The following is a 17,446-nucleotide window of genomic DNA, read 5'->3' on the forward strand; positions in this document are numbered from 1 at the left end:
TAGCTCCGTTTTACTTTACACCTAATTCCACAATTCTTGGGTGGGGGTGTTAATTAGTCAGAACATTAATGTTACTGCAGTGGAGGTTTTTAAGCCCTTCACTGTTTTTCTGATATCACTGATGACTACTGAAGTGCCAGTTTTTCAATGTCTCACACTTATTCTTCCAGCTGTATAACAAAGGCATTCAGCATTTGCTAATGTGATGAACCCTGAAGTTTTAAAGGACAGTCAAGGTTGTATTCCAATTGTAAACATTCTTTGACTTTCTTGTATTAAGATTCTGGTTTCTTTAAGATTTAGGAAGTGTATCTCAAGTGCTCTCCTCTCTGCCCAGCAGATGAGTCAGTATATGTCCATCCAGAATAAAACAGTTTTCTCTTCAGTAATATTTGTCTAAGAGGCTCTCAATAAATATATTGTTAAATAAGATATACTGAGAAGTATAGCATTTCTTAACATTAAAGTCATACACAATAGAAAACAAAGAAAAACATAAATACTAGAAAACAAAAATAGGCCACCAAAACTGCCCGATCAAAGTTATGATATTAACAAATATTAAATGGAAAAAAACAAAGGTGATCTTAATAAAACTTACAAACACCTAAACTCAGCAATCTGCCTCAGGAATCCATAGACATGTTTGACACAGTAAAAGTGTATGAACATATTATTTGTGGCTCCATTACTCTTTAATTTTCTCTCTCTACCTTCCATACTATTTTCTCTAAAATCTGAAAGGTAATATTGAAACCCTGTGTGTCAAGCTACAGTTACTTTTAAGATAACCCACCCTTTTTGTATAGACTTGCTTTTCTGATAGTGTACATTGGACTTTCCCATGTGTTCAGGAAATCTGTACCTCTCTCCAATAACTACATTGTCAAGGAGTTTCAAAATCAAAATTGTGAGCAAGTCCAAACATTAAGGATTTTACCTTTGTGAATACAGTTTTCAGATTAACTGCCTCACAACCGACCCAGTATTTCTTCACTCCATTTGATCTTACAACTCATACAGGTACCGGCTTTCTCAATTTTCTTCCTCGTACAATTAATTTTAAAAAAATGCATGACTATCCTCCAAAACTTGAAACAAACATTTAATTCAGCCCAACACTCATAGAATGAAAAAAAAAAACCCACCCCAAAACCAAAAAAATAAAAAGCTCCAAAGAAAAAAAAAAAAGAAAATTGGCAGGGGTAAATTATAATATTGCAGTAGGCTAATTTTTACATGTGTATGTTGTCAAAACACTAGCCTGGAATGAGTAACTTTAAAAGAGACAAAGGTCAAACTGCTTACAACAAAAATACGGTATTCACCTCTGCTTTTCTCCTAGATTAGGAAAACAACATTTGTCTCATAGCTGCTTATTTTCTAATTTACGAATTTGATCTTGTGTTACCCTGTAACCACAACTGAAGTAGAATTAGGTAAACTCCCTAAGTAATACACCATGAAATATACAGTATAAGCATATATCTGGTCTGATGCTCAACTCTGACCTTAGCACTAATTCCATGGGAAAGAGAAGATTCATCCTCCATATGGACCCGGTCCTGTTCTACCCTGCAGAAAGACAATTTTGGTTAAAATCAAGATACTATGTTCACGGCGACAAAATTTCTAGAATTTACTCTTTTTTTTTTTTTTTTTAAAAACACTGAACCAAAACATGATGACAAACTACATGCTGTCATTTGAAAATGAAAAAGATCAAAGGACAGGACAAACTACTTGACATCTGGGCAGTACAATGAGAGTCTTTGGACTGCTGTTCTCCCACTGATAAAGCTAATTCTTAGCCCAAACTTGATTTTTTGATTGTGTACTAAAATTTTAATTACAGGGGTAACTGAAATGGGAAAGGAAAAATTGCTTAACGCTTAAATGTTTAGGTCCTTTTTGCTTTCTAAAATAATTAATTTAAAACTTGGCTGATACAGATGCTGAATACGAAAATTTTTCTAAACCTGAACAAAGTCGACCCAAAGGGCAGTATATACAGAATATCCTCTTTCCAATCTAATGCCTTCAAATACTCTCACCTCAGCTCCATTCTCAAAAGTTAAATTGACTCTAAGGCCCCCACAAGCCAGATATGCAGTTGTGATTCTCTTTGCCACTGTTTGTTACACTGCATGTTTACAGCACAACAGCAAAATTAGATATTGTGAAATCCCAGGATCCAAAAATCCCACACCAAAAAAAGCAGGGTGGTGCAGGTGGCTACAGCATGCACCACCTGAAGCCAGAGCCTGGCTGCCTAGAGCCATGCTCTGGCTGCTGGTTAGATTCCTTGCACCTGGATCTGGAGCCCTGGGAAGCCTCTAGGGGCCCAGGTAAGGCTGCTGGGGCCAGCCCAGGTGCTGGTCCCAGCCTCCTCTATTCTACCCGGGGGCAATTTGCCATGCACCACGGCACGCGTGCCGGGCCATGTCCAGGGACAACTAGCAGCGGCACACAGACTTACCCTCAGATACCATTTTTACACAGCTATTTTTCAGGAAAATATTGCATTGCAAAGAGAGCATTTAGGTAACTTTCTGCTAAACATACATATCTCTATTCAAAGTTTATACAATGTCTAATTCCACAGGTGATGACACACAAAATGAAGTCTGTATAGAATCTAATAATTAAACCAAAGCAAAGAAATGATACCTTTTATTCTTTTCCCAAAACTAAATTCAAATTACACAATTACTATAGTTCAACAGTATCATTTATGCCTATATTTAAGCATAAATATAACAACAGGACAAAATTCTATATTTGAAAAGTGAATGAATTATGACTGCACTGGAAATTATAGCTTTGAATTCCTTGATTTTTTGCATTTAACATTTCAAACACAGTAAATTAAACTTGTGTGTCAAGTGTTAATGTGTCTATTGTGATTTTTATCCGTTTTCATTTTCCCCATAGAGTACTCCATTATTTCTACTTTGCTGTTGTGTCATCTTCCAGCCCATTTTTATTCACTCAGAACAATGAAGATAAATAAAAGCAGTTGCTTTCATACATCTGATGTCTCACTGTGGATATGAATATCACCTAATGTAATGGGGCATAATCTCTCTTTAGGGCTTTTGGCCACCACACAGCTTAAACAAATAATATGTTACTGTGTCAAAAGTTGAAGGGACCCCAGGCCCAGGGACCCCAGCCCAGCCAGGTCCACCCAACCTCCCTCACAGAGCATGGAGGCCTGCCCCCCCACCTTGGGAATGTGAACACTAGGAAGGGACGGGAACCCTCCCCCCGCTGGAGCCCAGGGCACCAATAAATCTTAATCTGCCACTGCTGATGGCACTGGCTGGGCACAAGGGTGTTTCAGTGTGAGGGCTGCCTCCTGGCAGCCACACTGTCATAAATCATAGAAAAGAATGGCTGGAAGGGACCTCCAGAGGTCATCTAGTCCAACCCCCTGCCTGAGGCAGGATCATCCCTATCCAAACCACTCTATATAACCCATAATCTAAACTCTACATAAGATTACTCTCAAATCTGACACAAAACAGACCTAACACCCCAACCTGCCATAGGCAAAGCAGGAGAACCAAGGGAGCCATGGCAACCAATGTCCCACTTCTATGAATTGTTACCAATGTACACTCAAGGCTTCTGCTACAGAGGAAGGCAAAAATCCCCACAGACGGTACCAATCTGACCATAGGGTAAAATTCCTTCCTGACCCCAAAAATGGCAATTGGTCTGACCCTGAGTGGAGGGGCAAGATGCTCTAGCCAGGAACCTCTCTGGCTTTGATCCCAGCAGCACTGGCACACCTCATTCAAAGTTCCTCTGTTCCTGCTGTGGAGCTAGAGTGGCTGTGGAAGAAACTAAGAACAAGAATTTAAAATTTCTCAATGTTTGGAACACTTTTTTTGTCCCTTCAATTCTGCAGGCTGCAGAGAAATATCACTTCTGTGGTACAAAAGTTAGGAACAGAAAGGATAAAATGGCTAAAAATTGAGAAAGGTGTTGAATAAGCATAAGGGTTTCATAAAGTGAACAGTATGTGTGGGCACAAGAAACTGATATGGTGAGGTAGGTTGTTCATACTCAACGGCTGTGTCTTGCAGGAGACACTGACTGCGCAGTAGCTCATTCCTACTGTGCAATCACATCATGTGGCACAAAGCGTGATGTGATGCTACTGCGCAGTAGGAATGTGCTACTGTGCAGTCAGTGTCACCAAAAAGCCATTTTGGGACACTACTGCTCAGTAACACCGGTTACTGGGCAGTCACTTAGTGTTTGTGTATGCAAGTACTAAATGACTGTGCAGTCAGCATCTTGTGTAAACGTAGTCAATGATTCATTGTTTCTCCTAGCCCCATCCTAATGACTTGTCCTCACATCTGCTGGGTCTTGATATTATTTACCAATGAATACCAAGTTGAAAAAATTAAGGACTTTCAAAATGTAAATATAAAATTGGAAAAAAGTTTTTGTAGATGTTTTCCATCCTTCAATACCTTTAGTAGATATCAAATCACTAAGGAGCTACAGATTTCCATCTACCCAACATTGGGGGATTAAAAAGTAAGACATATTTGAGATCCAAGAAGTGTGAAGCAACATAATAGTGAATGTATAAATACAGAGACTGTTGAAAACAGTAATACTGTTTGTACTAAATTAGAGGTCTGTTTGAGCAAGCAGATTAGTGAAATTTCCGGGTCAATATCCTATGCTTATACCTTTTTGCTTGTGCAAATAAAACTTAGAAAATTTCAATTACAATATTATCATAACTTCTGTCTGAGTGTTTGAAGAGATTGAAGACAGTCAAGTAGTGATGACTGATAATAGTGATAATTGATGCAAGAATATTTTTCATAGACAGGAAAGGATTTGGGGGGACAATGATGCAGTGATCTTCACGTAATCAGTAGTTTATTTTATCAGTAAGAAACAAGATTATAATAATTCCAGTAATCTTGTTTTGTTCTATTAATATTTTACAAGTGTAAGACTGTCTTTTTAGAAAATACTCTAATAATATTGTTCTTACCCAGTACTAGTAAATGTGCCATTGAAAGAAAGTCCTTGTTTATTTTTATGTGGTTGATCCCAGGAAATTTTCAAAAGCCAAATTTGAGAACTAAGGTTTTGCCTGAATTGTTGCTAGTCAAATTCAAAGTATCAACTTCCTCATTACCCTGTAACCAACCTTCCAAATAAATAGAACTATAATATTATTATTGGGGCAGTCCAATTTTGTTTAGTGACTGTTGGTAAGCACTGGGTTGCAACGCAATTCAAAATCTATCAAATTAAATTCATAGAATCATAAAAAATTAGGGTTGGAAGGTACTTCAGGAGGTCATCCAGTCCAACCCCTGCTCAAAGCAGGACCACCAACTAGATCATCCCAGCCAACGCTTTGTCTGCCCACGTCTTAAAAATCTCCAAGGATGGAGATTCCACAACCTTTCTAGATAGCCCATTCTAGTGCTTTTACTACCCTCCCAGTGAAAAATGTTATACTCATATCCTACTTAAACCTCCCTTGCTGCAATTTGAGACCATTGCTTCTTATTCTGTCATCTGCCACCACTGAGAACAGTTGAGCTCTATCCTCTCTAGTAGTTGAAGGCTGTTATTAAATCCCCTCTCAGTCTTCTTCTTCTCTACACTAAATGAGCACTTATACACCTGGGACGCCTGCTCCAACGTGCTGCATTTCCAGCACGTCAGAGCACACTCAATTAATCGAGTCTGCTGGAACACAAACTGCTGTGCTCTGGCAGCCACACGTGTATCAGTGGTACAGAATGCCTCCGCGCTGAGAAAATGGTGGTGGCGCACATTTAATGTGCTTTAGTTCAAAGTGCACCGCTGCCATTTTCTCAGCACAGAGGTACACTGCGCTGCTGATACACATGATGCATGGGAGCTTTTAATGCAGCTCACTTATTAAAAATTCCAGTGCCATGTAAAAATGCCAATAAGCTCAGTTCACTCAGCCTCTCCTCATAAGTCATACGCCCCCAGCCTTCACTATTTTTGTTGCCCTCCACTGGACTCTCTCCACTGTGCAGCCAATGCAGTCTAGTATGCCATTAGCCTTCTTGGCAACAAGGGCACACACACTGTTGACTCATATTCTGTTTATTATCCACTGTAACCCCCAAGTCCTTCTCTGCAGAGCTGCTGCTTAGTCAGTCAGTCTCAGTCTGTAGTTGTACATGGGACTGTTCTGCCCTAAATGCAGGACTTTGGACTTGTCCTTATTAAACCTCAAGAGATTTCTTTTTTGTCCAATCCTCCAATTTATCTAGGCCACTCTGAATCCTAGCCTTACCCTCTAGTATCTGCTACTCCCCACAGCTTGGTGTCATCTGCAAACTTGCTGAGGGTGCACTTCATCACATCTTCCATGTCATTGATGAAAATATTGAACAAAACCAGCTCTGGGACTAACCCCTAGGACATTTGACTTGATCCTGGCTGCCAACTAGACATCAAGCCATTGACTACTACCCTCTGAGCCCTGTGCTTCAGGGAGTTTTGTAGCTACCTTACAGTCCATTCATCCAACCTGGACTTCATTGGTTTGCTTGTGAGACTGTTGTGGGAGACAGTATCAAAAGCCTTGCTGAAGTCAAGGTATATCACATCCACTGGTCTCCCTGCATTCACAGAATCAGTCCTCATGATATGTTGGTCAAGCATGACTTGTCCTTGGTGAATCCATGCTAACTGTTCCTAATCATATCCTGGTTTTCTCCAATTTTAAAAAATCTCCAATTTTCAGATATAAAAAACACCCCAAAATCCACATTTTTCCATGATGTTTCAATTTAATCACAGAAAAATATGGATTATGTGTTACTATAAAAAAAAATCCCCAATTTTCAGATTAAAAATCAGAGAAAACGAGGATCCCTGCTAATCACCTTCTTCTCCAAGTGCTTAGAAATGGATTCCTTGAAAACCTGCTCCATAATTTTTCTGGGGACTGAGGTGAGGCTGACTGCTCTATAGATTCCTGGATCTTCCTTCTTCCCTTTCTTAAACATGGGCACTATATTTGCCCTCTTCCAATCATTTGGGACCTCTCCTGATCACCATGAGTTTTCAAAGATGATGGCCAGAAGCTCTGCAATCATTTCAGTCAACTCCCTCAGCACCCTCGCGTGCATCCCATCTGGCCCTATGGACTTGTACATGTTCATCTTTTCTAAATTTTCCCAAACCTGTTCTTTCACCACTGTTGGCTGCTCACCTCCTCCCCAAACTGTGCTGCCAGGTTCAGTAGTTTGGGAGCTGACCTTACCTGTGAAGACTGAGGTGAAGGGCATTGAGTACTTGAGCCTTTTTTGCATCCTCCATCACAAGGTTGCCTCCCCCGTTCAGTAAGGGACCCACACTTTTCCTAATCCTCCTTTTGCTACCAACATACTTGTAGAAACCCTTCTTGTTACCCTTCATATCCCTTACTAGCTGTAACCCCAACTGTGCTTTGGCCTTCCTGACTTCATCCCTGCATGCACGAGCACTATTCTTATATTCCTCCCTAGTTGTTTGTCTAAGTTTCTACTTCTTATAAGCTTCCTTTTTTTGATTTAGTTTACTGAAGACCTCCCTGCTAAGCCAAGCTGGTCTTCTGACATACTTGCTAGTCTTCCTGCACATTGGGATGGTTTGTTCCTGCACCCTCAGTAAGGTTTCTTAAAGTACAGCCAGCTCTCCTGGACTCCTTTCCCCTCGGTCTGGCTGCCCAGGGGATACTGCCCACGAGTTCCCTAAGCAAGTTGAAGTCTGCTTTTTTGAAGGGTCCTTACTCTGCTGCTCTCTATCCTTCCTTTCCTCAGGATCCTGAAGTCAGTCATCTCATCATCACTGCTGCCCAAGTTGCCATCTACTACACTATACTCCCCACCAATTCTTCCCTGTTTGTGAGCAGTAGGTCAAGAAGAGCATGGCTCCTAGTTGGCTGCTCCAGCACTTGCACCAGGAAGTTGTCTACAACACTCTCCAAACATTTCTGGTATTGCCTGTGCACTGCTGTATTGCCCTCCCAGAAGATGTCAGGGTGATTGAAGTCTCCCATGAGAACCAGGGCCTGTGACAGGGATCTTCTAGCTGTTTGAAGAAAGCCTCATCCACCACTTTCTCCTGGTCTGGTGGTCTACAGCAGACCAACTCTCACCATGACATCACCCTTGTTGTTCTCTCTTCTGACTAACTCAGAGACTTTTAACAGGCCTATCTTCAGCTTCATAGTGTAGCTTTGAGCAATTGTACAGCTTTTTTTTTTTTTTTTTTTTTTTTTTTTTTTTTTACATAAAGTGCAACTCTTTTTCCTTTTCTCTGCCTGTTTATATCCTCCATGATCATGCATGCTATCCCGCCAAGTCTCTGTTATTCCAATCATATCATAGTTCCATGACTGCAAGGACTTCCAATTCTCTCAGGCTCTGTGCATTCATGTACAGCAGGGGTGTCCAACCTTTTTGAATGTGGGGCTGGATCATGAACTTTTTTATCACCCAGTGGGCCCATGAGCCATATTCAAAGACCTTACAGGAAGTGGTATCATATCAGGAAGTGATGTCATATGACCTTTGACACCAGTGAAGTTGCAGGAAGTGACAATGAAATGGGTCTAACTGGTTCAAAACTCTCCCTCTATAACATCCACCTCTGCCACTGTTCGGGACAGGATACTGAGCTAGATGGACCATGGGGCTGACCAAGCATGGCACTTTTTATGCTCTTACGCTCAGAAGCTCTTATGTTCTTTGGCTGAGCTTCCAAACTGTGGCTGAGATTTGCAAAAAGGGGTAGATAGGCACGTTACAAAGTTCTCATAAAAGATTTGGAGCCCTCTAAATCCCATTCATTTTAACGGAACTTGGCCTTTCGACTCAGCTTTGAAAATCTCAGACCAAGGTCCCAACCAAATAAGTCAAAATATATTTTGCATTTCTATGCAGTGCATCTATGTGGGGCTCTTCAAGCATTTTACAAACATGAAATGAACCTCAGGATGAGCCCAGCCGAAGCAGCAGGAGCTCAACTGCACTCTCCCCCTACCTGTGCCAGTCACTCCCGAGCAGCACATGGCTCTGCCGCCACTTCTGCTGGTTGGTGCTGACCCGGGCAGGTCTGTCCCATCGTGCTGGCTTCCCACGTGCTACTGGGAATGGGAGGAGCCCAGCCAGGTTGGCATTCGCCAGCAGCAGAGCCATGTGCCACTCAGGACTGACCAGTGCAGGCAGGATGAAAATGCAGCTCAGCCGCTGTCGCTCCGGCCGGGCTTGCCCATCCCGAGTGGCAGATGGCTCTACCGCCGCTTCTGCTGGCTGGTGCAGACCCAGCTGGGTCCGTCCCATCTGGAGCAGCATGCGGCTGAAGCCAGGTTCCCACGAGCTGCTGGGGATGGGAGGAGCCCAGCCAGGTCTGCACTGGCCAGCAGAAGTGGCAGCGGAGCTGTGTGCTGCTTGGGACGGACGAGCCTGGCTGGAGCAGCAGGGGCTGAGCTGCATTTTCCCCCTACCTGTGTTGGTCAGTCCCAAGCGGCATGTGGCTCCACCGCCACTTCTGCTGGCTGGCTTCTCCCGTCCCCAGCAGCACATGGGAAGCCAGCTTCAGTTGCGTGCTGCTCCAGATGGGACAGACCCACCTGGCTTAGAACCAGCCATCAGAAGTGGCAGCAGAGCCTTGTGCCACTCGGGACAGACTGGCACAGGTAGGAGGAAAGTGCAGCTCAGCTCCTGCTGTTCTGGCTGGGCTCATCCTGTCCTGAAAGGCACACGACTACTCCTCTTCCCACACGCACTGCGTCGGCAACGTCAAGTTGACATAGCGCATGTGGGAACCCTGTCCCTTCCCCAGCCCTTCAGCAGCCATTAGGAAGCTGCTAAGGGGTTGGGGGAGGGACAAGGGGTCGAAACAAAAGTAAACAGTGTTTACTTTCGTTTCCTGTCGCAGCACCGCTGGCCTCAGAAAACGGCTTGGCGGGCCGCGTGGTGGCCTGCAGGCCGTATGTTGGACAAGCCTGGTGTACAGGTACCTGAGGTAACTAGTGGATTGCTCTAATTTCTCAAGAAGAATGAGAGCCCCTCCCCTGCTGCCCCCTTCTGCTTGCTCCTCCTCCAGGTCCACCACTTCCCCACTTACCTCAGGCCTTTGGTCTCCATCCCCCAGTGAACCAAGTTTAAAGCCTGATTCTTTCTTTTTCAAACTACCTGTCATCATCTCCCTTAGCTAGGTCCTTATCCACCTGATTTCCTGAACTAATCCTTATCTTCTCTAATTTAACTGATAATTATCCATGTCTTACCATATCAAATGTTTTCATTAAAGTTTAGGTAGATGACATCTAATATGTTTTCTTTGTTTAGAAAATCAAATTAAATTTGCCAGAGTCAAACTTTTGGTATATTTAAACTGTATTTTATACTGTAACTCGCATTTACTTCTGTATCTTTATTCTTTCCTACAAAATTTGTTATAAAGCCTAGAATATTAAAGCGGTTAGACTAATGGATTTCTTGTTACCCAGAGTACTTTTTCCCTTCACAAGTACTTAGGGCCAGACACAGCCATGGGTGAACCGGGTGGCCACCTGATGCCTAAAAAAGGGGTTCTAAAGAAGGCCCAGAAGTGGTAATTTTAAAATTATTATTATTATCTCTGGCAAAGCGTGGCCCAATATTAAATGTTTGCCCGGGGCTGCCAGGAGTCTGGGTATGGTGCTGCAAATACTGCTTTAGTTATTCTCAAATCATATGATACCAGCCTTAATGAGTATTGGAGCCACCACCATGTGTCCTGGGTTGGAGCCAGAGCTGCCACTGCCACTACTGCTGCTGTGTGTTCTGGCTCAGAGCCTGAGCTATGTTGCCAACACTCCTTCCTCATGCCATGGCTGGATCCTGCCCCACAATCCAGATTCAGCCCAGGGCACAAGGCTAGTCTGACACCCCTGCTCTGCATGATCTAACTTGACTTTTTGCAATTCTGGTTTTGCTACTGCATTTCTTGATCTCTGAGCAGTGTTGCCACATTTGAAAACTACAAATACTGAATTATAACCTCAAAATTATTGTGCTTAATGAAACATTATTGTACAACACAAATATTAAGAATATGACATACTTTTTCATCTTTACAAATATTTAAATCATTTCCCTCACCATTAGCTTTGAACTTTCGCATTATAGTTACATTCCACTTGGGAACTGCTGTCCTCTGCTGCTACATGTTTACCTTTAGAACAGGGGTACACAAACCCTAGCACACGTGCCAGAACATGACACACAGAGGCATTTTGCTTGGCACTCAAACCTTGAAGAAGGGGCTGGGGTTGCATGGCCACAACAAGGGGGCTCCTGGTGGCTTCTCTGGCATCTGCCCCTGACACATCAACATCTTACAAATCGAGGTTGCAGGTGTTTTTGGTACTGCCTAAAAATGTTGCTAATCCCTGCTTTACAAGCAATGTAAAGTGTGGAACATACCTCAAAATTAGTCCATGCACTTGAGGTTCAATACAAAGACCTTTTAAGGATGAATAAACAGAAAAACTGATCTAATATAAAATTTTTCTTCTGCAAGATTCTTTGGATGTTTCTGAATTAGCTTACATTTAGGCATTTTCAGAACAATCTATTTTATATTGTACATGGGTCAAATTTACTATTCAAATGCAATCATTATTCTAATCAAACTGCCCCCCTGACATAGCATTCTTTGTGGATCAGCCTTTTCTGCTCTTTGTTTATTTCAAATATCCTTTTAAAAGGTGCTTATTCATCTAGTTACTCTGGAGTTCTTCAATACAAAAGTTTGCTCCTTTTCCTCCCCTTTGATAAGCAACTTTGGGTGTAGACAGAAGTGCTGCTCCCAGCTGTAACTCAGAACAATTTTTGCAAAGCCTCTGGAGCTGCACTGTTACCTCAGACCAAAAAGAAGTTCACTGGTGGTTCCAGGGGAGAGGGGAATCTAGCTATGGGCTGGGAGCCTGCAGCCAGGTTCCCATAGCAATGACGGGGGCTCTTTGCCAATGCTCACTGTTTTCAGAATGGGAGGAGGGAAAGGCAGTGGAGGGAGCTCATTCTTGAGGCTCCTCAACTGGTGCTGAAAGGTGGGGTGCATGAATTGGAACCCCCCCCACCTTAAGGGTGCTCCAATACATCTGCCTCACACTTGGAGAGGGGTGAAACCCCCACAGACTGAACTTCCTCTGCTCTCTTTCCCCCCTTCCATTCTGAAAACAGCAACAGGCTGAGAGTTCAGCAGACGCAAGTTACAAACGATGCTAAAATCTGATACCTTGTGCAATGAGGGGTCACATTTTCACCCGATCCACTTTTGAAGCTGTCTGCAGCCGTGCACTTGTGTTTGGTCACAGCTATAAACTTTCTGTGACTAGACCGAGTGAAAATTGTCACTTCTGTTTGCACTCTTTAGCAACTCTGATTTAAAGAACTTCCTTCTGCGTCCCTGAGCATCTCAGTCCATTTGACTTAGCTATCTAGCTCTTTAGGGAAGCCGTTTTCAACTTCTTTAGCATAAGGACACCTCTCCCCAACTGTCCCACAGTGCCTTTATTTCTGGGAGGCACAGAGGCATGAGGGCACCAGACTGGGAAGGGCTGCAGGATAAACTGGCTCTCCTATTCACATTAGGCTTATCAGAGAACCCTAAAGAGACCATATGTACTCCACAGTCCTTTCTGGTCTAGCTCTGTATGAGGCACAAGGGGCACGTCTTTTCATGGCTGTGGATGCAGCAGTAGCACCCCTGAGGGGTTTTATGGCACTTTTGCTGAGAACCACTGCTTTAGGCAACAGGCAGATAAAACATTATACTAAATTATAAAGGGAAAGGGGATCTTGCCACATATCGATTGCTTTACAGTTTTTCTATTTTGTGAAACAGTTAAGTTTCTGTGGCTTAGCTTCTGCTGACTTCAGGAAAAAACAGACACATAAAACAACTGTCAAGGAGCAGCTCATACACTATAATTCTCCCCATCTTTAACTCAGTGTAACTTCGTTCCCTTACCTATACCTGTGGTTCTCAAACTTTTTAAAACTCAAGATACCCCTTATTAGATGCAAGGCACTCCTCTTGATGACAGAAAATAATAGAGCATTTTTTTCTGTTACATCAGAAAGATTACAATAGGCCATAATGTTTTTAACACTCTGGATTTCTATTTGAAATCTCTGGGTTTATTTTCTGAATCACATAGGTGCCTGCACACTAAACAGTGCTAACTGCATGGCACCCCATGGCAAGCTGAAAATGATCTTACCCTGTGGCATCAGAGTGCCACAGAAGCCTGGCTGAGAATCTCAGGTCTATTTCCTGAGTTTCAACCCTAGGGATCTAGAGCCAACTTTCAGCAATATCATTGTAAAATTTCATCTACAAAGTGCACATCCACCCTGCCTCCAATATCTATAGTGATTTTGGCCCCACCAGGTATCATGGATAAAAATAAAAGAATAAACCTTTTATTCTTCTCATGCCTTTACTCTCATATCACATCAGTGTCATGCAATGCTACATTACCACACCTGTCTATTTCTTTCTTGAACAGTGTGTAATCAGCAGCATCTTTCCAGTCCTGCTTGCTGTTCAATATTTCCATTGTCTTTATCTCTATCTTTACACCTTGAAACAGTAGTTCAAGTTCTTCCATTTGGCAATCTAGGCTTCTTGCAAAATCATCCAAACATTTCATCTCTTTGTTACTGACTTGAACTAACTGCATTGCCTGACTGCTGTTCTCATTCATCTCAGTACTCCCCGGCCCTCCTAATCTAGCCGCTTCCTAACCCCTAGTATTCCTTTACCTACTGCCATATCCTCATTTACCCCATTTCCCTCTTCCTGTGCACTGAAACCGAGTGTGGAAATGAAGCTGAGAATATTCTTAATAATGTAACTCCCAGGTGGGCCCCCAAAGAAACCCCGTGTATAGAAGTGGGGGCCTTCACTTTGCTCAACAGCAAGGCTTCATGTTAGGCTGCAATGGGTGGGTGACATCCTCCAGTAACACACAAGCCTGGCACAAGGTGCAAGAAGGGGCAGCGCTGCCTGATGCTTCCGTGACAGAGACACCCTGGGAAGAGCTGGCAGCACAATGAGGGAATTTTTATTTATTTATTTATTTTTTTGATGACAAAACCTTGTGTACATACAGCCAGGACCCAGTGAGAGAGATCTGCTCTAGCTCAGGACTGCGGGGGGGAGAGGGGAAGCAGCTTACGGGGGAGGTGCCCGCCCATCTGGTCAGGGGAGGAGCAGCGGGGAGTACTCCCCTAGGAAGCTGCAGGAAGGGCTGGCCCAGGAGCTGCACAAAGAGACGAGGCCCAACAGGGCAGGCTGGCGGCGGTGGCAGCAGCCCCTCATACTGAGGCGCGCGCTGCAGCCGTTGCTTTCTCCGCCCTGGCCCCCCTCCCCCCGCCGTGGCGCAGCCGCGCGGCCCGAGCCAACGTTCCTGTCATTAAAGTTCCGCGCAGCGCTGCAGCCGTTAACGGCCGCCCTGAGGCAGGGGAGGATCCCCGCAGGGCTCTCTCCCCGTTGTATGGGGAAGGGGGCAGATGGCGCCAGCAACACCCTCCGGCCGACATGGCTTACCTTCTCGGCGGCGGCGGCGGCAGCGCCTCCCTCCAATGAGAAAAGGGAAGATGCAACTCCGCTCACGCGCCTCCTCAGCCGCCAGGGGAGGAGGGATGAGCGCCTCCCACGGCACCACCTCCCACCCGAGCTGCGGCGCAGGCTTTTAAGCCATCTGCCTTTGCTAGGCGTCTCGGACCCGGGGGTGTTCGGGGGGCATCCTTGCCCTGGACACAGATTTCCCGCCCCCTGCGCTGAGCAGACCCGCTCTTTTCCCCGCTGTCATCTCCCCCCAGCCAAAGCCTGTTTGAGTCTGCTGAGCTCCAAGCTTGTCTCAGGTGTGGGCACTACCCCCAGGCCATTCCCCACCTTGCTTCCCCCCACGCCCCCTGCCTCCTGAAGGACGTAGGCGCCAATGCAACAGGTGTGACTAAGACCGGAAGGGCCACATGGTCCAAGGCACCTTAAAATGTTGAGGGTTTTTTTCGTCTGAATAGGATGCTTAGAAAGAAAAGTGAGGGGAAGCCAGTGGCTTATGAGTCAAGTAATTCCCAGGATTGAAAAAAAACAGTGGCATTCCAAATAGGATAGTGGACAACCCTCTTGTTTTTATGGGATGGGAAATTGGGGGGTTTCCTATATACCTACTGAAGTTGGGGGTTCCTCCCAGCCTTCTGTGGGGGCACCTCAAAGCCCCATGTGAATTCTTGGGGCAGGGGGGAGTTGCAAGGCATTTAAGGTAGCTCTCTGTTGTACCTGTTTCCTCTCCCCCCAGACTTAGTACATGGAGGTTGTCTGTTGTCAGCAGGGACTGGGGGGAGTGCCACACCCCTTGTCACCTGGGGCTCAACTTGTCCATACTCGCCTCAGCCAGTGCTAGAGCGGCCCTAGGAGCAGCTGACACCAGCTGCCTGCACCAGGGCAAGGCACAGCCCAGGAGCAGAGGTGAGGGGACAGGCGGAGCCCAGGCAGGGGAGACAAACAGAGAAAGGTACAGCCCAGCAGTGCTGGGCACTCCCAAGGCCACTGCAGTTGGGGCTGAGTTGAGTGCCACACTGGTCCCTCTGCTTTGCTGCCTTGTGCAGCCCTGGGAGCAGCAGCCCTCCTCCTCCCCTTCCCTAGTCCCAGCCTCACTCACTCTCTCCTCCCTCACCACCATGGGAATCTATCCCTATTTGTTACATTGTAAAGTGGGTTTGCTTTATGCAAATTTGATTTATGCACCATTCTCCGGGAATGCATGTACTGCATTGTCACAAACCAGCTGGGTACTGTGAGTGTATCAATTCTATCACAGGCCAACTGGGCGCTGTGAGGAGGCCTCATCAGGAGCTCCCCAGGGAGGTGGGGTGCTTCCAGCGCCAGAGAGGGGTGCTGTATTGCGGGGCGTCTGGACCCCAGCCCCAGAAGGGGCGAACAGATTGAGGAGCCTGGGGAGGGCACGTTTAGTGAGAGGAAGCCCAGCGTGGGCGTAGGTAGAGGCCCCAGGGGGGCAGGACCCAGAGAAAGGGATCAAGGGGGCCAGGTAAGGCGAGGGCCGCCTCAGCCCAATTGGGAAGAGTTCCAGAGGGGATCCACAGTAGTGGGGACCCCGGGGCCCACGAGGGCACCATAGTATTACCCCAGCCCCGACAAGGTGCACAGCGCCGGTGAGGGCACTATAGTTCGGGGTGCAATACCCCAGCCCTGAGAAGGGGCAAAGAGGATTTTGGGGCCCAGGCATGGCTAAGGCCACCTGAGCCCCACTTGCAAGGAGCACCAGTGAGAAGCCTGAGGGGCTCGTGTTAGACCCAAAGTGGGGCACACAGGAAGTGAAGCCCAGGGTAAGGTGCTACTATAGAGATGAGCCCGGAGAGGGTGAGTCCGCGATTATAGAGAGCCCGGAGAGGGCGAGTGCGCGGAGGGACAGGCCCCGGTGGGGGGGGCACCATCTGTGCGTGGAGAGGCCCCAGGAGGGGTGAGTTATTGAGCGGTCCCCGGGAGGGGGGCGGATATAATTAGTAGGTCCAAGAGGGCTAGCGGATAGAAGGGCGCCGGTTGCATGACAAGCCCAGGGGCGCCGGTTGCGTGACAAGCCCGGGGCGCCAGTGAAGGGGCGTCGGTTGCGTGACAAGCCCAGGGGCGCCGGTGAAGGGCGCATACAGGAAACTGACCAGATAACATCTGGTACATCTGCGAGACTTGGGGCGTGCTAAAGGGGAGGTTGGAAGCACGCATAGCCCATAAGGCTGGGGTGCACCAGGTCACTCCCTACGGAACAGGGGACAGTACACGCATAGCCTATAAGGCTGGGGTACACCAGGTCACTCCATACGGAACAGGGGGACAGTATAAGTATAGCACAAGTGTCCAGGGTGACAAGAGGCAGCCTCCCTTTCTAGAACCATATAACAACAAGATGTGGCGGGTGAGTAAGAGGGTGCTGGACCGCCTACTTGGCATGGCAGGGGGCACTAGGGAGATCACGGCCGCTCCTGCGCCCCGCTCCGTGACACTTACACACAGACAACCGTTAACAGAAAGATAAATGTGATAAGCAGATAATGCAGAATTTAAGAACTAATAGTAAATAATAACAACAGATAGATAGATCGATTCTGTCGCAGGCCAACTGGGCACTGCAAAGGTATTAGCTACTGGGCTGTTCAAAACAACTGATAGACAGACGTGGGTTGGCAATTTACTGATAATCCCTTGATGCCAGGTGCATGCCAAGTGATTCCAGCGAAGTCAGGCATCCCCAATCAACGCTGTTGGAGGGATTACTGGGGAAGGTCCCTTGATCAGGATCCGATCCTTACTCACACCAGGAATCTGAAGTCCGGGCTTGGAACAGCAGTGACCG

General features: G+C 45.9%; 1 protein-coding gene across 2 annotated transcripts in view; it reads right to left on the reverse strand.

The window, feature by feature from the left end:
* Nucleotides 1-14,813, reverse strand: part of RCBTB2 (RCC1 and BTB domain containing protein 2) — a 68,660-nt gene extending 53,847 nt beyond the window's left edge. The window contains exons 1-2 of one of the 2 annotated variants that reach the window (XR_002100024.1): nucleotides 14,623-14,813; nucleotides 1,512-1,575 (exon numbers count right to left, since the gene is read on the reverse strand). Coding sequence is in view for 1 of the 2 variants with exons in the window: in XM_019529941.1 (XP_019385486.1) it covers nucleotides 1,512-1,553 (42 nt within the window). In the remaining variant the exon portion in view is untranslated. The remainder of the gene's footprint in view (nucleotides 1-1,511; nucleotides 1,576-14,622) is intronic. The other variant, XM_019529941.1, reaches the window with a different exon arrangement.
* Nucleotides 14,814-17,446: the final 2,633 nt, after the last annotated feature.

Source organism: Crocodylus porosus, unplaced genomic scaffold (genome assembly GCF_001723895.1).
Source record: "Crocodylus porosus isolate Cpor-Errol unplaced genomic scaffold, CroPor_comp1, whole genome shotgun sequence".
Taxonomy (NCBI): Eukaryota; Metazoa; Chordata; order Crocodylia; family Crocodylidae; genus Crocodylus; species Crocodylus porosus.